This window comes from Nothobranchius furzeri, chromosome 11 (genome assembly GCF_043380555.1).
Source record: "Nothobranchius furzeri strain GRZ-AD chromosome 11, NfurGRZ-RIMD1, whole genome shotgun sequence".
In the NCBI taxonomy this organism is placed as follows: domain Eukaryota; kingdom Metazoa; phylum Chordata; class Actinopteri; order Cyprinodontiformes; family Nothobranchiidae; genus Nothobranchius; species Nothobranchius furzeri.
Genome location: NC_091751.1, coordinates 70,075,468 through 70,100,486, shown reverse-complemented (window position 1 = coordinate 70,100,486; position 25,019 = coordinate 70,075,468). Strand labels below are relative to the sequence as shown.

Here is a 25,019-nt window from a genome sequence, read left to right as displayed (position 1 = left end):
GTCCATGATTCAGCAAAACATCCGTATTGGTGTGTGAGTGTGTTGGGAGTTTGTAGTGAGTGTATGATGTGTGTAGGATGTGTCTGTCTAAATGTATCATTGCAAAAAAGCACAAGAAAAGGCTGAAAGATTGGGACTACAAAGAACTAGAATTCGCAGGAAAACGACGACAAAGCAGGTGATTGGGTGAGTGATAATCATGTGACAGTTCACGTTGACAATGTGATGACGTTCATTCAAGCGTATGAAGCCCTGTGAGCTGCAGATCAGAACGACACAGCGTCTGTCTGAATGAAAACGCTTTTCTTATTTGCGCATTTTGGTTGTTTTTTGCAAACTCTTTAGCGGAAATACGCAGCGCTCTGAGACGTGTTCAGTGTGTGAGATATAAGTGTAACTCCTTTGGTTTATTATGCGAAAAAAAAGTTTTGTTCTATCTTTTATACTTTCAGTTCTACAAGCATTTGAACACAGATATGCAAATGGGAGTGCCAGCGCTCCCACCAGTCTTAAAGGGTTAATAATCAAGCTCCATCATACATCAGTGACCTGATTGTTCCATTTGTTCCTAACCGAGCACTTCGACTGCAGGTTTACTGGTGGTTCCCAGAATATCTAAAAATTGGATGAGAGGCAGATCTTTTAGTTATCAGGCTCCTCTCCTGTGGAACCAGCTCCCAGCTTTAGTCCGTGAGGCAGACACTTTGTCTACTTTTAAGAATAGGCTTAAAACATTTTTATTTGATAGGGCTTATAGTTAAAATCTGATGTTAGCCTAAATCTGGACAAGTGGGGGAGTAGAGGGAGGTGGAGTGTACAGTCGGTAAAGACGGCTCTCCCTTGCCCCGCCTCCAACATACCTATATCTAAAAGGCTAGGTTATCCAGAGTTATCTCTGTAGTTATGCTGCTATAGGCTTAGACTGCTGGAGGACACACTGACCACTTTCCACACTCTACTACTTTCTTCTACTATCTGCTCTTTAACTGTATTATTTCCTGCTATTTCAGCTGTTAACTTTATTTTCTCTCTAAGTGTTTTCTCCCCAGAAGAAGCTACAACGATGTTCTGCTGAGCTGTGGTGGCCTCATGGAGGGGGTCATCGTCTAGCACACTGCTGCTAACCACTTAAACATTCTCCCTCTCCTAATGATAACTTTTTACTTTCCTTGACGTTGGATGTGCTACTACTAGTTTACCCGATTAATTATAGATTCACTAGGATAAATACAATAAAGTTTATCTGTCACCAAATAGAATATTTACTAAGACATCACAATGTAACCATAGAAACACTACTTGGTATATTTCGTTTGTGTGTGCGTGCGTGCGTGCGTGCGTGCGTGCGTGTGTGTGTGTGTGTGTGTGTGTGTGTGTGTGTGTGTGTGTGTGTGTGTGTGTGTGTGTGTGTGTGTGTGTGTGTGTGTGTGTGTGTGTGTGTGTGTGTGTGTGTGTCTGCTCTGTCTTCTCCATCCCCAGTGAGTCGTGGAGGATGGCTGCTTATACTGAGCCAGGATTCTCTGGAGGTTTCTTCCTGTTAAAAGGGAGTTTTCCTCTCCACTGTCGCTGCATGCTTGCTTAGTATGAGGATTGCTGTATAGTCACTGACACTAGTCAGTGACTCGATGCAACCTGCTGGGTTCCTTGTATAGGAAAAATTATTTCTGATTGGCTTAATGAACTGACCTGAATTGGAATGTTTATTATGTGAAGTGCCTTGAGACGACTCTTGTCGTGATTTGGCGCTATATAAATAAACTTGAATTGAACTGAATTCTTTAGCAAAAATAAGGAGTTTGGGGGTTTAGTTGATTTTTTCTGAAGACATTGAACTTAAGACTAGTTCTATTTTATTCTTGATTATCATTGTAGTTCAGCAGTTAAACATATATCCCTCCAAACCAGAGAGAAAGGGTAGATAAGAAAAATTGCTTTATCTTGACTGATGGAGATAGTCTGACCACAACTGGGAGTTGAAAACCAAAATGCTGGTGTTACTTGTAGAATAGTCAGAAAACATTGATTAGCGCACACATGCGCACACACACACACACTTACATGTACAGCAATCTCGTAAGTCCGCTTTTATTTAGAAAAAATCTATTAACCCTTTGATGCATGAATTATAAAATCTTCAACCATGATTTTTTAAACAATTTTTTTCATTTGTCTTTAGGTGTGAATGAAACAAATTTCAACAAACATTTTTTGTAAAATTTTATAATTTACAAATAATTTATTACATGTCCACCTCAGTGGACAGCGTGCATTCTGAGCATGAAATATGTTGGCTTGGCTTACTGAAGTCCAACTGGAGGGGCTCAAATGCAATAAAGTCTTCAACAGCTGTGCTTAATAGCAAAAACAAATAAATAACAATTTTGAGTACCTGTCTACTGTAGTGACCATTATGCATCAAAGGGTTAAATTAATATAAAGAAAACGTATCATAATAACGAGTGTTTGCATCCCCAGCGTGATTGTCTAATGTTTGCCGTAGGTTAGATGGGTCAACATAACACAGTAATGAATCAAATAAGTCTAATTTTTGCATCCTTAACAACTTATGTTGTGCTTGTGTTAGCAAACTGTGTTGACGCCATAATCTATGGTTAACAGAGCTGCATGACACGCGGGGCATCATAATGCAGTCTCAAAGATACTATCAACAAGAGTGTCATTAAAATCAAAGGGTACAAAATTATGGGATATAATTAAAATCACCACATATATGATTAAAGCACATTTAATAAAATAAAAGCACAGCTAATGATTTTTTGTGTGTACATTTTTTATAAAATTAATTTATCATTAAAAAACTCTGGAATTTCAGACCTACTTTGTTTTGCATTGAAAACGGCCAAAACAAACGCTGAGATGATCAGCGGAGTAATACAAGACCTTTCCCAGATCAAACCCACCTAATTCAGACTCTGCAGCCCGAGTTATCCAAAATGTTCTCCTCTAGGGTGCTAAACGTGACTCCGTGGCTCTGCTTTACCACCCGTGCCGAACTCTGATATCCCACTGGCAACAGCTTCGGTCTCGCCCAAATTAGCTTCCCGAATGCAACCGTCGCTCCTTCAACACAGTGAAGCTGTGAGCTGTAAGTGCATTAGCTTAATCCTCTCTGTCAAGCACGCTGCCATCCGAGCACTTCAGGGAGCATGCACTAAGGCAGGGAAGTGAGGATGGAGCTGTGTTTAAACTAAAATGAAGATAAGGACACACACCCAATAATCTGGGGGACAATGCTGAGAGTCAACGTGCATGTGTGGATGCTGGGGCTACTCTGTGCAGGTAATCTTTGCACTCATCACAGAGAAGGACGTTACTTAGATACGTCCAAAAATATCTTGTAGCAAGTCAAGTTTAACCATCTGTTGTCTTTGTGTAGGAAATGTGCTTTATAAATAAAGCTGTCTTGTCTTTTGTATAACTGTATTTTACGTTTAGAGGAATCTTTCAGTAGATTACAGGACGAACATAAAAAGTGTTTTCTGCATTAAACTAGACAGAACAAGAAGTGCTGAAGGTCACCAAGGCTTCTACCACCAGAATATTCTACATTAATGTTGAGATAATCTGATTGTAAAGCGTGTGTTCAAAATATTCCCTATGCTGTGCAGCAGGGCCGTGCAGAGACCTCTAAGGTGCTCAAAGGGCTAAACTTCAGATAATGAGACTCCTGGGCTCAAACAACATATTATAAAGTAGGAAAAATATGTAATTTAGTGTCATTAATTGAAGGTATTGTTAGTTCATAAACAATTGTTTTTGTTTTTAAAGCTGACTTATATCTAGAGATGGTACAGCCACGTTTTTGCCACTGATTTGAGTCCAAGTTGTTTGATTTTGATCATCTCCCATAACTGAGTCCTGTTCCGATACCAGGTGGTGATGCGATGCATTAAAAAGGTAGAGCATCCAAGTTGTCCTTCTATCTGCATTTGTCATTTTGTTCATTTATCCTTAAAAAGCCACAGTATTCAAGATTTGAGACCACTTATTGTCATTGCACAGGTGTACCAAATTGACTTTGCGTTCACTAAAGACAGCCCACGTAAGAGATAGTCAAATAAAATAAGTAAAAATAAGTAAAATAAATACAGCCACAGAAAGTTTTCCAGTCTGACAAATACAGCTATGTTCCTTGAGATCTTTTTCCTGTTTGTAGGAAATTCCTGATCCAATTCCATGATCTCACTCTGAACTTTACACTAAACCTGAGAGCTCCATCCATCCATCCATCCATCCATCAATTTTCAGCCGCTTATCCGGAGTCGGGTCGCGGGGGCAGTAGCCTAAGCCAAGACCCCCAGACTTCCCTCTCCCCAGCCACTTGGGCCAGCTTTTCCGGGGTAATCCCAAGGCGTTTCCTGGCCAACCGAGAGACATAGTTCCCCCAATGTGTCCTGGGTCTTCCCTTGGGCCTCCTCCCAGTTGGACATGTCAGGAAAACCTCACCAGGGAGGCGTCCAGGAGACATCCGACCAGGTGCCCGAGCCACCTCAAATGGCTCCTCTCGATGTGGAGGAGCAGCGGATCTACTCCGAGCCCCTCCCCGATGACCGGGCTTGCCACCCTATCTCTAAGGGAGAGCACAGCCACTCTGCGGAGAAAACTAATTTTGGCCGCTTGTATCCGCGATCTCGTTCTTTCGCTCACTACCCAAAGCTCATGACCATAGGTGAGGGTAGGAACGTAGATCGACCAGTAAATCGAGAGCTTCGCGTTCTGACTCAGCTCTCTCTTCACCACAACGCCCGCATCACTGCAGTTGCAGCACCAATTAGCCTGTTGTGTCTCACGCTCCAGTTTTCCCTCACTTGTGAACAAGACCCCGAGATACTTAAACTCCTCCACTTGGGGCAGGACCTCATCCCTGACCCTTTTCCGAATTAAGACCATGTTCTCAGATTTAGAGGAGCTGATTCTCGTCCCAGCTGCTTCACACTCGGCTGCGACCCGCTCCAGCGAAAGCTGGGAATCACTGTCCAATGAAGCCAACAGGACCACATCATCTGCAAAAAGCAGAGACCTGATCCTTAAGCAACCAAAACGGATGCCCTCCACACCTTGGCTGCACCTAGAAATCTGTCCATAAAGGTTATGAACAGAATCGGTGACAAAGGGCAGCCTTGGCGGAGTCCAACTCTCACTGGGAACGAGCCCGACTTACTGCCGGCAATGTGTGACCAAGCTCTGACACCGGTCATACAGGGACCTAACAGCCCGTATCAGAGGGCCTGGTACCCCATACTCCCAGAGTACCCCCCACAGGACCCCCCGAGGGACGTGGACGAACACCTTCTCCAAATCCACAAAACACATGTAGATTGGTTGGATTAACCCCCACGCACCCTCCAGTACCCTCCTAAGGGTATGGAGCTGGTCTAGTGTTCCACGGCCAGGACGAAAAACACATAGCTCCACCTGAATCTGAGGATCGACAGTCCGACGGACCCTCTTCTCCAGAACCCCTGAAAAGACCTTACCAGGGAGGCTCAGGAGTGTGATCCCTCTTTAGTTGGAACACACCCTGCGGTCCCCCTTTTTACATAGGAGGACCACCAGCCCAGTCTGCCAGTCCAGTGGAACTGCCCCTGATGTCCACACTTTACTGCAAAGCCGCTTCAGCCAAGACAGACCCACAACATCCAGAGCCTTCAGAAATTCCGGGCAGATCTCATCCACCCCCGGAGCTTTGCCACTGAGGAGTTTTTGACCACCTCAGTGACCTCTGCCCTAGAGATTGGAGCTCAACCCAAAGTCCCCAGACTCTGCTTCCTCACTGGAAGACGTGCCGGTGGGATTGAGGAGGTCTTTGAAGTATTCTGCCCACCGATCCACAATGTCCCGAGTCGTGGTCAGCAGCACATCGTAACCACTGTAAACCGTTTTGGTAGGGCACTGCTTTCCCCGCCTGAGACACCGGGTGGTTGACCAGATTCTCCTCGAGGCCATATGAGAGTCTTGTCTCACCAAACTCCTCCCACACCTGGGTTTTTGCCTCCGCTACCACCCGAGGTACATTCCGCTTAGGCTGCCGGTCTCCATCAGCTGCCTCTGGAGTCAGCAGACACTCACAGTATGTTTGGGCCTGCCAGGTCTGACCGTCTTCCTCCCGTCACCATTGGAGCTGTAAAGGATGGGTAGTTTACGTCTTACTTATGAACCATAAAATGTGAGATTCCATAGAAATATGAAATATCAATCTGATGGATCTTTGACTATTTTAACCAGAAGATCAGAACTTTTTATTGCAGGGATTAAGCGACACTTCGTATTAACTCCGAGGAAAGAGAGAGAGTCAGGTTTAAAATAGTTAAGAAATTTATTTCTACACAATTTAAACAAGACTAACTTAAACACTCTGTGTACTGATGGACTAGGTGGAGTGAGACGTGAATGATGATGGTGTGTGGAATGTTATTCAGAACCAGCGGATCCGAAGAAGCAGTTAGTTCTGAGTGGGAGTGAATGTTTCGCTCTAAACTTTAGTAAGAGGTTTATAACACACATGAAACGCCATCTGTCGGTCTACGTACCCCAGGGGAAGCCTCCGCTTGGATCCAGAATGTCGAGGTCCTCATGGACCCTCTTTGGTACCGAAGCCGGTAGAAAAGCAGCGGTGCTGACCAAACTAGTCTTGGAATGCTTCCAGGTCACGACAGGTTATCACTGGCGTCTCCGAGACCCTGAAGGGGTCATGAGGTTCAGCTTTTATTCTGAAGGAACCGTTGTGGTCAGGTGTAACTTGCAACAGATTTTATCCAGCTTGTCGAGGTTCTTTATGGCTGAAGAGGAAGTCCGGATGGCCGGTCTGAGACTTCTCTAGAACGCTTGAACTAAAGAAAAGGTGGCGTGGAATAGTTTTTATAATTATCATATTTTGGTTTACTGGCGAATCAGAACTTGACATGCAAAAGAGGGTTTATACAAACACCACAGATAACCACGCCCCACCAGAAACGAAGGTTCTGATTGGGTCAGACAAAAGGAAATGTGTCATGTGACTTTAACATTACGTGTCATCAGTGTCTAGTGCAAATGTCCAGGATTATAATTACTTGTAAAATACTACTGATCACAGGATTATAATATCAAGTAATAACATTGTCATTTCACAGATTGAATGAACATTGGGCTCACATTATTATTGGTAATAACAGAGTTGTTGATTATGTATTCATCAGAATAGTTCTTCGTTTTTGCTGTAAAGAGGTGAAGCAGTTCAGATGAGCAGAGTGCATGAAGGACCTTGGCCACTATCTCATGTAGATTAGCCTGTCAGAGACTTTATGTCTCTGCTCGAGCAGACGCAGCAGATCATGACCTTTAGGTCAAAAACAGGACATTCATGATGCTACAGAGCCAACTCCCCACCAGGTAGTGGTCAGTTGACAGCTCCGTCCCTCTCTTACCCCGAGTGTCCAAGACATGCGACACAAGACAAGACACACACACACACACACACACACACACACACACACACACACACACACACACACACACACAAGTGTTGGTGAGCAGCTGTGTCTGACTGCTGACGCTCTGTGTGTGTTTTTATTTCTGCAGTGAGACAAACTCACCTCACACCATCCAGAGTTTGTTCTTTAAAGCTTCTATTAAATCCACCGTGTTGACGTATTTAACACGTTTCCTCTACGCTGCAGGAGTTAAAGTTTAGCAGATGCGTTTGTTTATATCTGGGGGGGCATCACATCCCAGGGAAGGTTAAACCAACATCAAACCCAACGTCTGGAGCTCGTAAACTCCACACACCTCTCGTGCAGCACCAGCTGTCTGATGCTGCAGCAGCGTCAATCTTCCCGGCTGGATGAGTGAATTTCTTCATCAGAGTCAATATTCTGCTTCATAATCAGAGTCAGTCATGACCAGACAAAGTGATCAGTCAACAAAGACCAGACCTGCCGGCAATTATACGTTTTATCTAATATTTGCGCTCTTCATGTTGCACACATCTCCTCCTCTCCCCGACTGGGAGCCTCTCGGCGGGAGGCGATTTTCAAACTCTAAAAACTCCCAAACTTTGCTCAGCCTGAAGGTTCCACATCTCCACTATCTTCTGGTGTAAAGTAGTAACTTCATGAGGGATCATATTTGTAGATGAGACTTGTTAAAGTCAGCAATGAGGCTTTGGCGTTTATAACGAGTAAGTCCCAACACTGACAACAACGTACTGAAACTAGAACCAACACGCATAAACAGACAGATCGGTCCCGCCTACTTACACTGTTGGTCTTTTTTAAATACGCAGTAATCGTTGCTTCATCCTGCATCCTAGCAGCAACCACTATGGCGCCTCTGGAGTCGGTGTTTGTTTACGTCATGCTGCGTTCAAAGTAATTGGAAAAAGTAGCTTCAAGCACTAAACCACCAATTTTGTTTTCTTTCTGGCCTTAGTTGGGGGGGATCGGGGTCGATCTGAATCTGGGGGGGGACAGATCCCCCCGTCCCCCACCCTATCTGCGCGCCTGGGCCCAGGGGCTGTTTGTGGCCCTTGGAGTTATTTTTGGTGGGCCCCACTTGCATTTTTTCCCTCTCCTGCAGACTATTGATTTATTGAAATTTTTCTAACATTCAAAGCTTCAAATTCACACATTTTCATAATTTAGACCTATTTTGAGAAAAACAAATGAAGAAATACCATAAATAACTTTTGTAATTAACTTGAAGATTTTGGCCCTTGTTGTGAGAAGTTTGGACGCCCCTGGTTTAGGTTTTCCTGGCTTCTTTGTTACTTGTGTCCAATCAGACCTCAGCGTGATGATGATGCGTGTTTGTCTCTCCAGGAGCGTCCTACAGTGAGAACATCGGTGGATGTGAACAGCTCCCATGCCAAAACGGTGGTGTGTGTGAGAGCCACAACGGAGGATTCCGGTGCCTTTGTTCCCGGCAGAGCCCGAGCGGGCGTCTGTACGGCGGGGAGAACTGCACCGTCGCGCTTTCGGGCTGCGATGAAGCCCGGTGCGAGAACGGAGGAATGTGCTCTCCTTTGCTTGTGAATGATCAACACACCTACACGTGCACCTGCCTGCTGGGCTACACCGGGCCAAAATGCCAGACCTCCACCTTCTTCTCCTTTGAGACCCAGGGCTACATGTATGTTAAAACTCAGCAGCTGGACACAGAAGTTCCACTTAATTTGACGTTCAGCTTTAGGACAGAGAGACCGAACGGCACCCTCTTTCAGCACAGAGTGGATGACCTTCTCCTCAGCATTGAGCTGATGGATGGACACCTCCGCCTCATCAGCCTAAGAAGACAAGGCTCCAGCACTCTGGTTCAGGAGCTGCCAAAGTATTTGTCCGACAGCAAGTGGCACACAGTGGAAGCATCACTAGGTGGTGTGGTCAGCCTCATCAGGCTGCTCTGCAGCCAGGGAAGCTGCACCAGCAAGCCCAACACTGAAGTCCAGCTGCTTGAACAGGCTGCTGCTCTCCCTGACCCTGGGGATGTTCGTCAGAGCCTCTTTATTGGATCAGCCGGGAGGAGCTGGGCTTGGGCCAGAACTCTGGGTCCAGCAAACGATGCACCTGCGTTTCTGGGCTGCTTCAGAGATGTGTTTGTAGACTCACGTCTGGTGCTGCCTGCTGACGGCTCTGAAGCCTCGGGCACACAGGTCAACGTCACAGCGGGCTGCAGCGACAGAGACAAGTGTGATGAAAGTCCGTGTCAGAACAGAGGGCACTGTGTGAGCCAGGGCTGGAGGAGCTACATCTGCGAATGCCACAGGCCGTACGAGGGACCCAACTGCGCTGAGGGTAACAGACACATGCATCATTTAACTGTGTAATCAGATTACATCCTAACAGAAAGGAAATCGTCACCGGCTGCTGAGTGTCCATCTAAACCAACAGGCCTACTACACACTGGTGATGTGACATTCACGAGCGAATCAAGTCTTGTGAGCGGGTTTTAAACGTGAACGATGAGAGCCGAGTCCCGGTAGAGACGTTCATCTCGTCTTTGGTAACGAACTTCCCTGGAAGTCGGTAAAGCGCAGCCGCCGAAGCCCCACCCACCGCTGTGACGGACGTCGGCGGGAGTTTTACCAAATCAGAAGATGTTTAAAACCAAAGTCAATAAAACAGTTTATCAACCAGAGTTAACCTGAAAACCAAAGAGGGAATTACCGTAAACCAGGGTTATCCAATTCCAGGCCTCAAGGGCCGCTATCCTGCAGGTTTTAGTGCTCTCTCTAGTCAGTGGTTGTATCACCTGCAGCAGCTCATCAGTTTCTGCAGAAGCCTGTTAACCACCTGCTGACTGAAGTCAGGTGTGTCGAAGCAGAGTTGAAACCAAAATGTGCCGGATACCGGCCCTCGAGGCCCACAACTGAATAGCCCTGATCTAGACTGTCAACGCAGTCTGACCTAAGGTCATCTCCAGTTAACAGTTTTAGTTAACCTTCTCAACACAAAAGGTGTTCAAGTCCAAGGAGAGACCTGGACGACAGCAGAATGCCGTATACCACCCCGCTGACCAAAGCACCTGAACGAGGCTCATCCTCACCCCCATAAACGCCTTGAGGCCCTGAGCCGACGGCACAGCCTTTCATCCCAGATGTGGGTCACTAGTGGGAGCCAGCTCAGCTGTGCTCATCGGCAGCCTGAAGAGGAGGAGGAAGGGTGGTGTCCTGGCCAATTAATGGGGCTGGATGCTCCGGGCTCCTGCAGCTGAAGAGGCCACTATGCCTAACCGATATACCCTAACCATAACCAATGCTGCTCTGTTCCTAATCCTAATCTAAACCAAAAGTTGATTCACACCATACCTCAAAAACCACGTTTGTGGGTGTTGTGTGGACCAGCCAGCTGTCCCCACAATGTGGAAAGGTCCACACACTAAAGGTTAAAGTTAAATGTGTCCACTTAAGCATATAAAGACAAGTACACACACACACACACACATCAGATCTTACAGGAGCTTACGACAGAAATAACACAATCCAGTCAAACACCTGTCGCATTAAGAACCAACACCTGAGTCACAGATTAAATAAACGTGGGTCTCGCTAGTTGACCAGGAACTCTCTTGGCTCGCTAAGTCAGAGTCTTAAATGCTGGGATGCTGAGCTGTTGGCTTTCAGAAGCCTCTCCTCCGATAAACACAACATTCTTCATCTCCAGGTAAAGCTCTAGTTAATAAACACGTTCTGGTTCCTTAAGTGCTTGTTCTGATGCGTCCCTGTGGCTCAGCCCTGCGGCAGGACAAAGAAGAGCGAACATCAATGATCATTAGTCAAGAAGAACTTATTACCTTTGAAATCAACTTGATCCAAGATGGCCACCGTAGCTAATCATCGTTAGCAAACACAAAATGATTTCACTCGGTGGTGGTGAGCTAACGTATAGGTGGCAACAATTCACATGAAATGTGTGTTTCAGACTTTAAATAACCACGTCTGCCTGAAGCTAAATGTGTGTAAAACACCGGATGTTTCCGAATGAAACAAAGTCATCAATGGATGAAACTCTACAACCTAGAGATCCCAGTTCATGACAGCCTTACAGCGAGCTAGCTGACTTTAGCAAAACTAGCTATGTCAGTTTTACAGACTAACCAAAATTTGGATATTTTTCTCAACTCACCTGCACAAGATTGTACCTAATGTCATTTTTATAACATGTGTGCCATTTTCTTCTCATCTGACTTTCATTTCTTGTCTTCCCACCACCCCCGCAGAGTACATCACTGCCCGGTTTGGGAACAACAACCTCGAGAGCTATGCTGAGTTCTCATTGACCGATAACTCTGGCACATCTGTCATTATATCCATGTTTATTCGGACCAGACAGTCCTCTGGCCTGCTGCTCACCCTAGCCAACAGCACCAGCCAGTACCTCCACCTGTGGCTGGAGGAGAGCCGGCTCAAGGTGCAGGTTAACAACTTTAAGAGTGTATCTGGTCTGAATGTGGTCAACGATGGTCATTTCCACCTCATCAGTGTGAAACTGGATGAAACAACGGTTAGTTTGTTCCAGTCAGCCCGAAGCCAGGGTTCTACAACTGTCAGGCATGTCCAAACTCACCCTGGTGACTTGGTTCTTGTTGGGGGACTACCAGACTCAAGAGCCTCTGCTTCGTTTGGTGGCTACTTCAAGGGATGTGTCCAGGATCTGAGGATCAATGGCAGACGACTGCAGTTTTATCCAGTAGCTACTCCAGTAGAGTCCCACAACCTGGTAAAGCTTGTGGGCGTGGCTGAAGGTTGCAGCAGTGAAAACGCCTGTGCTGTAAGTCTGAGAAATGTTGGTGCGTGTGTCTAAAATACACCAGCTACACTCTGTACCACCGTCTCTCTTTTAGACCAAGCCTTGTCTGAACGGGGGAGAGTGTTACTCCATTTGGGATGATTTTATCTGCAGCTGCCCCACCAACACTGCAGGGCGGAGGTGTGAGAAGGTGAAATGGTGCGAGCGGTCCCCCTGTCCCACCACTGCTGTTTGCCAGCCTCTCTCTCAGGGCTTCGAGTGTAAGTATCCTGGATCAGGACCTGCTGTTGCATTATTCTTATTCCCAAAACACAGCCACAAAGACTAATCAAGGCTCTCTAAGAATAGCACGGCTTGTAGAGGCGAATTTTTTCTTCCCCGTCCTGAGAAGCACTCGCAGATGATGGCAGACTGATTAATTACATTGAGGCTAATTACAGGAGGGAACAGAGTAGAGGCAGAGATTTCTCTCAGGAGTCCTCTAATACGTAGTAATCCCTGGTCAGATTATGTCTACTCACACATGCCCGTGGTCATCCATAATGACATGCTTCTCCTAGGAGGCCACGTGTTCATGAGGCGTAAACAAAGGCATCTGCAGAAAACTTAGTAACTATCAGTTCGATAGTAATAAGTGAAATATTGGAAGGTTCCCTTAATGTCCTAAAACAGAAAATCTCAGTGAAAATCTTCTTTCTACCAAAGTCTGAGCAAGCTCCACCCACTTCAGGAAACAAGAGATGGGCTTAATCATAAAATCACCTGGCAGAGTATTAAACCAAGCTCAAGTTATAAACCATTTATGTAGGAGCTGCCATGAAAATAAAAGCAGTTGAATCATTTAGAGAAAGATTTCCTTGGAGTCCACTTGAATTTGTAGTTTAAATGGCCTGTATTTGATATAGCGCCTTCTAGAGTCCTGGATCCCCCCCCCCCCCCCCCCCCCCCCAAGGCGCTTTACAACACAATCAGTCATTCACCCATTCACACACACATTCACACGCTGGTGGGGATGAGCTACGATATAGCCACAGCTGCCCTGGGGTGCACTGACAGAGGCGAGGCTGCTGAGTTCTGGCTTAATATTAAATTATTGTGATAAAAGGCGGAAAGATGGCTGCTTTGTTCAAACGTTAAACATAACATAATGCAGTTAATAAAGTTTAATTCAACATCTCTAAAATTAATTTCATTGGGACCGATTGTGTGTTTGCTAGTAAGCTGTAGTAACTCATGAACAAAGACTTCGAGTCCATCACTCAGAGATGTCCACTTTTCTGACATGAAAGAAAAACGTGTTCTGATCAGCTGATGATGAAAAACAAAGATTATTTTAGTGCGGAGATCTCATCGATAAGGACAGACCAGAAAGTGTAGCCCAGACCTATCCACCCTACGTTGTTGCTGCAGCATATTGTTTTCTTGTAGGTGCTTCCAGGTAGAAGAAACGTGAATAACTACTCATGCAGCAGTGTGCTACAATAATTACTACATGAAGTAAAGCCCAAATGGCTCACGAGATATCTCACTAACAACAGATTTAGCATGTTCAGCCCACAAAGGCTAGGAGTTAGCATGTTCTCCACATAAATGTGTGGAGTTAGCATGTTCTCTCCATGCTCCATGCATGTGCGGAGTTAGCATTTCTCCACATAAAGCATGTTCTCCACATAAATGTGTGGAGGTAGCATGTTCTCTCTGTGCTACATGCATGTGTGGAGTTAGCATGTTCTCTCCATGTTCCATATGTGTGGAGTTAGCATGTTATCCACATAAATGTGTGGAGGTAGCATGTTCTCTCTGTGCTACATGCATGTGTGGAGTTAGCATGTTCTCTCCATGTTCCATATGTGTGGAGTTAGCATGTTATCCACATAAATGTGTTAAGTTAGCATGTTCTCCACATAAATGTGAGGAGGTAGCATGTTCTCTCCATGTTCCATATGTGTGGAGTTAGCATGTTCTCCACATAAATGTGAGGAGGTAGCATGTTCTCTCCATGTTCCATATGTGTGGAGTTAGCATGTTATCCACATAAATATGTTAAGTTAGCATGTTCTCCACATAAATGTGTTAAGTTAGCATGTTATGAGGAGGTAGCATGTTCTCGCCATGTTCCATATGTGTGGAGTTAGCATGTTCCACATAAATGTGTTAAGTTGGCATGTTATCCACATAAATGTGAGGAGGTAGCATGTTCTCTCCATGTTCCATATGTGTGGAGTTAGCATGTTATCCACATAAATATGTTAAGTTAGCATGTTCTCCACATAAATGTGTTAAGTTAGCATGTTATGAGGAGGTAGCATGTTCTCGCCATGTTCCATATGTGTGGAGTTAGCATGTTATCCACATAAATGTGTTAAGTTAGCATGTTATCCACATAAATGTGAGGAGGTAGCATGATCTCCATGCTCCATGTGTGTGGAGTTAGCATGTTCTCCACATAAATGTGTGGAGGTAGCATGCATGTTTTCGATCCACAGACCGGAGACATTCCTTGTTAACTCGAGACTCTCATTTGTCCCTGTGGAGGTGTGAGTGAGTGTGTTTCCCTGTGGTGGACAGGAGACATGTCCAGGATTTCCTCCATGTCTTACCCAATGAATGACCGCTGGAGATGGACGCCTGCTCCCCCCAACTCCAGTGAGGATGAAGTAGTTCAGATAAAGGATGGATCAGGTGCAAACACCAGCAGTCAGGTTGTTTATAGGAAGGATTATTTTTGCTTTACAATATTAGGTTTCAGCTCAATACGTGAGATATTCAAATTTATATATATACATATTTTTTATTTATTTTTTGCTATGTATATCCTAAGTAGCTGGGTGTGGCGGCCATCTTGAATGTGATTGACTAAACATACATGAAGTATTTGGAGTTTGTTACAGTCTTCCTAGTGAAATGTGGTGCAAACACATACAATAAACAAAAGGGAAAAGGCTAAAACATTAGTACCCACAATCTGGTGGCTGCAAGAACAGTGTTGACTAATCAATGTTTTCAATTCAAGTTTATTTATAAAGTGCCAAATCACGACAAGAGTCGTCTCAAGGCACTTCACATAATAAACATTCCAATTCAGGTCAGTTCATTAAGCCAATCAGAAAAAAAGTTTCCTATATAAGGAACCCAGCAAATTGCATCGAGTCAGTGACTAGTGTCAGAGTCTTTACAGCAGTCCTCATACTAAGCAAGCATGCAGCGACAGTGGAGAGGAAAACTCCCTTTTAACAGGAAGAAACCTCCAGAGGATCCTGGCTCAGTATAAGCAGCCATCCTCCACGACTCCCTGGGGATGGAGAAGACAGAGCAGGCACGCACACACACACACACACACACACACACACACACACACACACACACACACACACACACACCAATTAAAATAATGCTGATAGCGTGGACTAGAAGACAGGTGATGGTTTACGTATTTAAATGATGATCAGGCTGCTGTAAAATGTAATCTCCATCCACATCCAGACAGAATTATCCTCTATTCTTTCTCTATTTGTTCTTCTCTTGTCTGGGCTGACGTAGCTGACGGTGCGCGCGGCGCGCCTAACTAGCGGCTGATGCACATTTTACGCATTTGGAGAGGTGGGCTGGATGCTTTGCATTTACTAGAAGATGGTCCACTTAACGCACGGGTGTAGACTAAATTTTAATGACAAATGGATGAAAATTAAATTGTGAGTTTTTACTTCATATTTTAGAAATAAAAATGACGGGGGAAAATATTTATGACGTCTTTTTAAACGAATTTTTCTAGCGCGACCTGCCTGCTTCACTGAAGTCACTGCTTATTAAGGTCCGTCCAGAATTACCGTGGCCCACCCACAAATGAAAACCTGGCACCGCGCCTGTTATAAACCTCTGCAAATTGTTGTTCTTCACTTTATCAAACTCAGACTTTGTACAGCTAATGTCAAGATGTAAAATTATGAATTCAGTCGAGCTCTTCCGTCCCTCCCTCTCCTGCTCTCCTGGAAACCCGACATCGGCTGTCAGAAGCGGGAGGTGAAGAAGGAGATGAGGCCAACAGAGTGAGTGCGACATAAAGAAACCAGATTGGTGTGGAGGTGAGCAAAACAGCTGGAAAAGTGTGGGTGTTGCATCCCCCACGGGTGTGACGCCCATGCGAGCGACCGGTACCGGCTGCTGTCACCTGTTGTGAGCAGCTCTCTGCTGTCTGAGGGTAGGCCCCGCCCACAACGCTGCGGCTGCTGCGGTGTTTTCTTTACTGTGGGAAATGGGTAATAATGGCTCTTTGATGGGAACAGGTTGCCGACCCCTGGTATAAGATCTGAGCTGGTAAAACAAAAATCCTCATCAGCAGGCTTTTTTGAAAGTGGGGGGGACACAGCTGCCAATCACAAATTTTGCCGGGGACATGTCCCCGGCATCCCCGGTTAAAATGGCGCCTATGGCCCCATCACAAGTGGAAGTTTATCCCATGCTGTCTAATGATTTTACCAGTTGGGAGCATATACATAGTAAAAAGAATTGGTCCAAGCACTGAACCCTGTGGTACTCCACAAGTAACCCTGGAGTATGAAGATTTGTCATGTACATTTACAAAATGAAATCTGTCAGACAGGTAGGATGTAAACCAGCCTAGCGCTGTTCCTTTGATCCCTACAACATGTTCAAGTCTTTCTAAAAGAACATTGTGATCAACTGTGTCAAAGGCAGCACTGAAATCTAACAAGACTAGAACAGACACAAGATTCTTATCTGAGGCCATGAGAATATCATTTGTAACTCTCACTAATGCAGTTTCAGTACTGTGATACTCTCTAAAACCAGACTGAAATTCCTCAAACAGAGCATTAGTGTTTAAATGCTCACATACTTGGATGGCCACTATTTTCTCAAGAGCTTTGGATAAAAATGGAAGGTTAGATATTGATCTATAATTCCTTGGGTCATCTGGGTCCAGAGAAGACTTCTTAAGTGAAGGTTTGATTACAGCAACCTTAAAATCCTGTGTTACATACCCATTTACTAAGGATATATTGATTGTATCTAGAATGGGGGCAGTAACCAAAGGAAATGCATCTTTAAATAATTTGGTTGGGATTGGATCTAAAATGCAAGTTGAAGGTTTAGATGAAGCTAATATTTTTGATAACTCTGAAAGCTCAACTGGATCAAAATGGTTCAAGCACAGATGAGGTTCTACAGTTACCTCTGATGCTGCCTCACTTACTGAGGAAGAAATCGCATTAGGGAGGATGCTAAAGATTTTGTTTCTAATGGAATTAATTTTACTTGTGAAAAATCCCATAAAGTCATTGCTGCTGAGGGCTAAGGGAATAGATGGTTCAGAGCTATGATTCTGTGTAAGTTTAGCAACTGTACTGAAAATAAATTCAGAATTACTCTTATTCACTTCAATTAGCGATGAAAAATAATCCGTTCTAGCTTGTTGAAGCTTATTTTTATAAAGCAGAAGACAATTTTTCCAGGATAAGTAGGACTCCTGGTGTGTAGAGCACCATGTTTTCTCTAGAGAATGTTCTTTCTAGAGTTTTGCTTTAAAGCTCGTAAATGAGAATTAAACCAGGGAGCCAACGTCCTGTCCCTAATTACCTTTTTTTTAAAGGGGCAACATCATCTAATGCCACACTTAAAGAGGAAGTAACATTATGAACTAAAGCATCCATTTGTGAAGGGGCTAGAAATAAAAATATTGCCCTCTGTTACGTTCCTCTGAGATGCAGAGGACAGTAAAGATGGAACAGTTGATTTAAAAGATGCAACTGTGTTGTCAGATAGAGACCGACTATAGTGAAATTTACTTTCATGTCTCGAGAACTCAGTTATAAAAAACTCAAAGGTTATCAGAAAGTGGTCAGAGAGGATTGGATTATGTGGAAAGATTGTTATTTCCTCACACTCTATGCCATAAGTCAGCACAAGGTCCAATGTATGATGGCAGGAGTGGGTGGAGCTATGTATTCTTTGGGTAAAACCAATTGAGTCTAAGATATTACTAAAGGCTTCATTGAGGCTATCATTTTCAATGTCCACATGAATGTTAAAATCCCCCACTACAATGACCTTATCAGTATTTAGCACCAAATCAGATAAAAAATGAGAGATCTGATCCAAAAACTCAGAGTAAGGGCCTGGAGGACGATACAAAACCACAAACAAGAGTGGTTTTACTCTTTCTCATCCAATCGGAACCTTCCTTTCTGAAGCGTGGCATAGTCTCTGTGGTGTTTATAAATCTGTCCAACTTTGATTCGACCAGAAATCAAAACATCCAGATTAATAAAACCAGTCCCACGCCATCTTAGTCCAGTTCTCTGCAGTTCACCGCATTCTAAGAGAAGTATCGGACCGGTCACCCGGACTTCCTTTTTAAGCAAAGAACCAACAAGCTGGATAAAATCTGTTGTATTTTACCAACCAAGCAACGGTTCCTTTCAGAATAAAAGCTGAACTCACTGACCCTCCGGGTCCATCTGACGCTGTCAACCAACTGTCGCTTTTTACCTGGAGACAATCCAAAGACTAGTCTGTCGTACTGCTGATGCTGTTTCATCGGGTCCGGTACCGAAAGGGGGGTCAGAGGACCTGGCATTCTGGATCTGTACGGAGGTCTCATCTGAAGGGTATGTGTGGAGCGGCAAAATGGCGTCTCATGTGTTTATGAAACTTCAATCATAGCTTAAGAGCAAAACATCACTTCATCACTCAGACGTGCTTCTCTGGATACGAGAGTTCTGATGACATCACCACTCACACATACACCATTCATCTCACGTCTCATTCACACCAAGATCCATTCATCACTTAGAGTTTAGACTTAGTCTTGTTTAAAATTGTTTAGAAATAAATCTTCTTAAACGTTTTAAAGGTGACTCTCTCTTCTCTTGTCTCTCAGTTAATATGAAGTGTTACATAATCCCTGCAATAAAAAGTTCCAATCTTCTGGTTAAAAGTACCCAAAGATCCATAACATTGATTTCATATTTACTATGAAATCTCGTGTCTTATGGTTCCTTAAATAGATGTAAATTAACCCTTTACAACTGTAACTAGTAACAGTTATTACCTGTAACTGGTAAGGGATTGATTACTGGGTCTGAATGAAAAATGGTTGCTAATCAATTGCTGTACTCTGCAGAGGAAGAGTACCAATCATAAGAATCTCGAACTTTTGTCTACTTTAGGTTTGTCCAACGTGACGTTTCAGCTTGAAAGCAGCATTCTGCAGTTCCGTGGTAACGGGAAGATCAGCAGTAGTCTCACTGATGTCTCCTTCAGCTTCCGCACCAGACAGCCTGCAGGGACTTTGCTTCATGGACAAAGAGACTCTGACTTTTTCACCATCTCCCTCCTGAACTCTGGTCTGGTCATGGAGCTCAGGGTTGGAGCAGATCAGGTGACAGCTCAAAGCTTCGGTCCTCTCAGTAATGGCGAGTGGCATACTGTGGAGATCAACAAGGAGATGCAAACATCCAGATGGGTCTTAATCGTGGATGGAGGTAAAGGAAACATAAGCGTTTCCCAAACGAAGGTGAAGGACTTTGACTTTCTCAAAGAGGGAGCAGACATTTTCCTGGGAGGTCTCAGTCAGCACTCTGGAGTCCTGACTGGCTGTCTGGGTCCAGTAAGGATTGGGGGACTTCTTCTTCCATTCCACCTGGACGCAGAGCTGAACATCCCCAGGCCTCAGGAGGAGCAGTTTGTGAGGATGACTGCTGATACTGCTCTGCAGTACGGCTGCTGGGGGGCCCCTGTGTGCACACCCAACCCCTGCCAGAATGGGGGGGCATGTGAAGACCTGTTTGACCTGCATCAGTGCATGTGTTTGCCTGAGTGGACAGGCTCGTTATGTCAGAACCCTACAGACTACTGCAACTCCAGCCCCTGCATCTTCGGCAACTGCGCCAGCCTACCAGAGGGGTTCAGGTGTGAGTGTGACCCGGGGTTCACTGGTGAACAGTGCGAGGTTGAAGAGGATGTGTGCGAAAACAGCAGCTGCAGCAACGGCTCCACGTGCCTCAAGGGCTTCCAGAGTTACACGTGTCTCTGCCCTCGAAACACGACTGGCCACTACTGCGAGTGAGTTTATCTCTGAAGGTTGAATATGGAACACAAACCCCGAAGCGACGTCTAGCGTGCCGCAACAACAGTTTCCAGCTGTCGGGATACCTGAAATGTTTTATTTGGGTCCGTCTGCTGTAGACCACCTAAAATCACAGCGGGTGTAGATCTTTTATGGTCGCTGCTCTTTTGAGTAGGATAAGCACATCTTCTGGGCTCGGAAGCAGCTGCTCCACAGTGCTCTATATTGGCTGGTAGATGTAAACCGTGTCAGCACACCTCCAAACGCCTCGTGGAGGTACCGTTTTACAAAAATACAGCCTTCTATTAAATTGTTCCATATTCAACCATAACACAGCGGAAGAAGCACTAAACGTTGTACTGACCTACCAACGTGTTTCTCACAGTGAGAAAATCCCTGAAATCCCCTGGTACATCGAGACAGATCCGTGAGTAATCTTCAGTTTAGTACATTTCTCCAAACCAACCAGATATTTACTTTACGTTTGTCTGCCTAGGCTTCCTGAGCTGCCCGTGTCTTTGTGTTTGGGTAAAAGATGGAAGTACAGCTGCTTTAATGGAGGAAACTGCTCTGAAGCAGAAAACCACTGCTCCTGCTTGCCCGGCTTCACAGGACAATGGTACCCATGTCATCCTGCTCACAGAAACACTTCACATGGCTGCAAACATCTAATCATGGGTTTTCATACAACTGATCAAAAATATGAATGCATGCTTTCAACAATCAGCCATAATACAATGACCACCAACCCAGTCAGCACTGACCCTGAGGCTGCTGATCTGCATCTGGAGGTAACCCCTTCTTTCCACGGGAGCCGTCAGCAGCACGTTACTGCAGCAACACGTCTTGCTCGCGTAAGCTGCTGCTTGGCCCTTCCCAGGAGACGCGAAGCAGCAGGGGAGCAGCTGTCACCGACCGAGCACGAAGTCACACGAGTGACTTCGTCAGTAAACACAACAACAAGCAGGAGAAAACTACAACATGGTTTGTGTTTTATGTTCTGTCCGTTTTATAATCGCCAATACGGACCTGAAGAACAAAGGAGACCGCTAGCTAGGTGATCACTTCTCACGGGGCCGCACATTTAGTAACCTTTTTTTAAAGTAAAGCAACCGGAAGGCAGTACGTTCTTTATTCTGAAAATCTCGGGAGCTTTGCTCCATTTCCGCGTCCGATTTCCTGTCTTTCCTTCCCCAAAAATGTCGAACTTGACCCGTTTCAGAGGCGTCGCGCGTAGAAAATAGAACCGGCACGTAAAGGCCGCGACATGCTGCTCCTGAGACGCGGCCGACTCGCGCTGCTGACGGCTCTGGTGGAAAAGGTTCTGTTGACCACAGCGGTTCCTATCAGCAGCTATGACGTGCTGCTGCAGTAACGTGCTGCTGACGGCTCCGGTGGAAAGAAGGGGTCAGAATCACATCTGCTGCTGTTGCCAAAGGTCTGGGGATGGACAGAAATACTAATAGCTAATTTCGCTGAGATAAATTTGAAGATGCATATCGCGGAAACTCGTTTTTAAAGAAGTTAACAGCAAAGTCCCAGTTTGACTAACTTTAAACATCTCTGCATGCTTCTGTAAAGAAGGCTTCAGGACACCCTGGAAAGTCCTGCAGCACCAGGATTTCTAAGATCTGAAAAGTTGAACCCAGAATTCAAGTCCTACATTTGACCACGGCTGTCATGAGTCTAGATCCCAGATTAACAAGATGAGACCACTGCTATGACTGAGTAACTTATTCTTTTATGGGTTTGGTTGTCTGCAGCGGTGATCATGTTGGTGGCAAACACAGCGTTTTCAGCAGAACCTTACCCAGAGCGTCCCACTGACCCTCCTGATTACTATCCTCCCACAATGCACCTGGTGCCACGGTGCATGGATGGAGAAGAAAGCAGGACTCTGTACCTAGGCGCTTTTAGCCCATTTTGGTGGGTGCTGAAGCCCCTAAATTCATCCCTCACACCCCTAAAGTTTGACATTTTTTTAAATATCAATTTATTTTTACCGTTTGTGGTGATTTTTAACACATTAGTAATATCTAAAAACCATACAACAGGTCAAAATGTTATATTTTAAAAACAACAATACAGCAAATCTCCCGTCTCAAAAATGTTTTGATCCTGCTCGCCCTTTCCAGACTCTGAGCCCTCCTGATTGGCTGCTATGCTGCCGTTAGGGTGGCCATGGGTTCCTGCTTTCTGTGGGACGGTCCTGAATTTACATGATTTTCCACACATCCTGCTAAATGAGACACCGTCCGGCATTTTTGACCGTCTCCCATTTTGTCTTTGACTCTCGTACAAACTGATTGTGAGGCAAAAAGGCGGCTCTCCATCAAATCGGGTCACTGATTTTTGTTTTCTCTCCCCTGAATATCTGCTGGACGAGATAAAAACCACCATTTTGTTTTTTGTCAGTTTTTAAGATCAAGAATAAGAAAAAAAGATAATTTATTTGAAAAATTTAGGATTTTTTTCTATGGGATGTGGATATTAGTGAAAAATTTGGTGAAAATAAATTGATCTGAAAATATCACAGGTAATTTTAGTGGTCCGTTGTGAAAATTCAGACAAAGCTAAAAAAAATTATAAAAAAAAGAGAAACAGGCTTCAAATTCAAGTTTCCAAATATTAAAGCGCATTTCCAACCAACTGTTCCACTCGCTGAGCCTCTTTAATCTGCTCACATTTTGAAACTACAACACACAGGGTATCTGCAGGTTTTAAGGGAGCCAAATTTAAGACTTTTTAAGATATTTTTTAAGGCCACTTTGACCAAATTTAAGCTACTTTTAAAAATTTAATTTGAGCTATAATTTCCAGCTATAGCCTGGAACCGGTGCTAACCACGTCGCGAACGTTTGATTAGCCATCCAGTTACCATTAAACTTGCACTTCCCCATGGCGCAAGCTCCCACTAGCTTAACCAGCTAATGTGCTCATCTAAAAAGAGCCCCCTTTCACAAGTAACTGAATGTGTACGATTCCGCTTACGCCAACATCGTACACAAAAATTGCTGAACACCAACTACAAATTCACAAAATTTTTATAGAAATAAAAGAATCTTGTTTATTGGGTCTTTAGTAATTTAAGACCTCTGGAAACTGTATTTAAGGATTATTTGTCATTTTTAAGGAGTTTTAAGGCCTTAAATTTAGAAAAGCTAATTAAAGACTTTTTAAGGACCCGCAGATACCCTGAACACCTGCACCAGTGGTTCCCAACCCGGGTGCCCACCACGTTTGTGGGGCTCTTAGCACATACAAGTGCCTTGTGATTCTTATCTCGAAAGGCGCCATACAAAAGATCATTTCTACTTCTACAACATGTTTGTGCTGAGATTGTGAGGTAGGTCACCACACAGCCTAGGGATGCTTAAGGACAGAAGATTGGGAACCACTGACCAGAAAATTTCCTAGGTGCGCCCCTGCACTGCAGCAGAGAACACTGCTCTGTGGATTTCCTGTGCTTGGTTAACTCTTCCTTCCGTACCTTTCAGGTGTGAGAAGGACGTGGATGAATGCGCCTCGGAGCCGTGTTTGAACGGAGGCTTCTGCATCAACTACGTGAACAGCTTTGAGTGTGTGTGTGATATAAACTTCTCAGGAATATACTGCCAGATGGATGTCAGCGACTTCTACGTGTATTTGTTCTTGGGGCTGTGGCAGAACCTGTTCCAGCTGGTGTCCTATCTCATCATCCGCCTCGACGACGAGCCAGAGATCGAGTGGGGGTTGCACGTCGACGATTAGACGTCTCGCTGTCCAGGACAGAGGGACCAGAGCTGTGGGGAGGGGTTTTCGTGGGACACTGTGGTGCTGAAGCAAGAGGAAAGGGTTGTTTCTCCTCAACTTGCAATGGTTTTTATCCTGATCTTAGCTACAAGAGACTCGATGACTTAGAGCTGACGAGATCACGGTTTTACCTGCGTTCTTGTCCAGGTTAGTCATCGTTTGTGGGTGTGGTCGTTGCGGTCAGACCAGGCTGTGCCTTAAAGGAGTACTGCTTTCTAATGGAGAGGAGACTCATGTCTGTTTTAGTAAGGACTAAACCCGCCTAGCTCTTTCCCTCACTGTGATGTAACCACACACGCATTCATGTAGGAGACTCCACAGATATGGCCAGAGGTGTTGGTTTCCATAAAGTTTTCGGTTTTAGATCTTTGTGTCAGGCGTTTCTATGGTTACCGAGGTATAACCCGAAACTTATAAAGGGTTTTGGTTGACAAGTAGGTGAAGTTGACTGAAAAGGTCCACATCTTCAGGGTTGGTCTTCTAGACCTCTGTAGTCCACCCTGACCTGCAGGTCCAGATCCTGACTCATGGAGCTTATTCTTCATCGTCCATGTTGGGTTTGTCCTCCTGCCTCTGGAGGATGGATCATAAATCCTTAGTGGGATTAAGGTCTGGGGGGGGGGGGGGGTTGTGGTCCACTTAATGCTGACTAGCTTCTGAAGCGCTCCATCATGCTGGAGAAGTCATTGTTCATCACCAACCTTCTGCTGGAAGGTTGACGGAGTTCCTCTGGGAGGATGTTTAGGGTGTTATGAGGCTAAGCAGAGTGACCCCCACCCCCAACAAGTAGACATCAGGATCAGGACGTGTTCTTCTCCAGGTGCTCCTAACAACCACGAAGGAGCCATCAGAGAAAACTTTCCTCCAGTCCTCAGCAGTCTGACCCCTGGACCTTC

General features: G+C 44.9%; 1 protein-coding gene across 2 annotated transcripts; it reads left to right on the top strand.

Annotated features, from left to right (window-relative positions):
• Positions 1–3,009: 3,009 nt before the first annotated feature.
• LOC107396788 (protein crumbs homolog 1) lies at positions 3,010–24,889 on the top strand. 2 transcript variants are annotated; one of them, XM_015976629.3, is made up of 8 exons: positions 3,010–3,300; positions 8,820–9,791; positions 11,716–12,266; positions 12,340–12,505; positions 19,433–20,327; positions 20,717–20,758; positions 20,828–20,950; positions 23,829–24,889. In XM_015976629.3, exons 1-8 carry the CDS (start codon positions 3,252–3,254, stop codon positions 24,079–24,081), a joined length of 3,051 nt encoding a protein of 1,016 aa, XP_015832115.1. In that variant the 5' UTR covers positions 3,010–3,251; the 3' UTR covers positions 24,082–24,889. The 2 variants fall into 2 exon arrangements, with proteins under 2 accessions (XP_015832115.1, XP_054594658.1); XM_054738683.2 differs by lacking the exon at positions 23,829–24,889 and having other exon boundaries at positions 20,828–21,435.
• Positions 24,890–25,019: the final 130 nt, after the last annotated feature.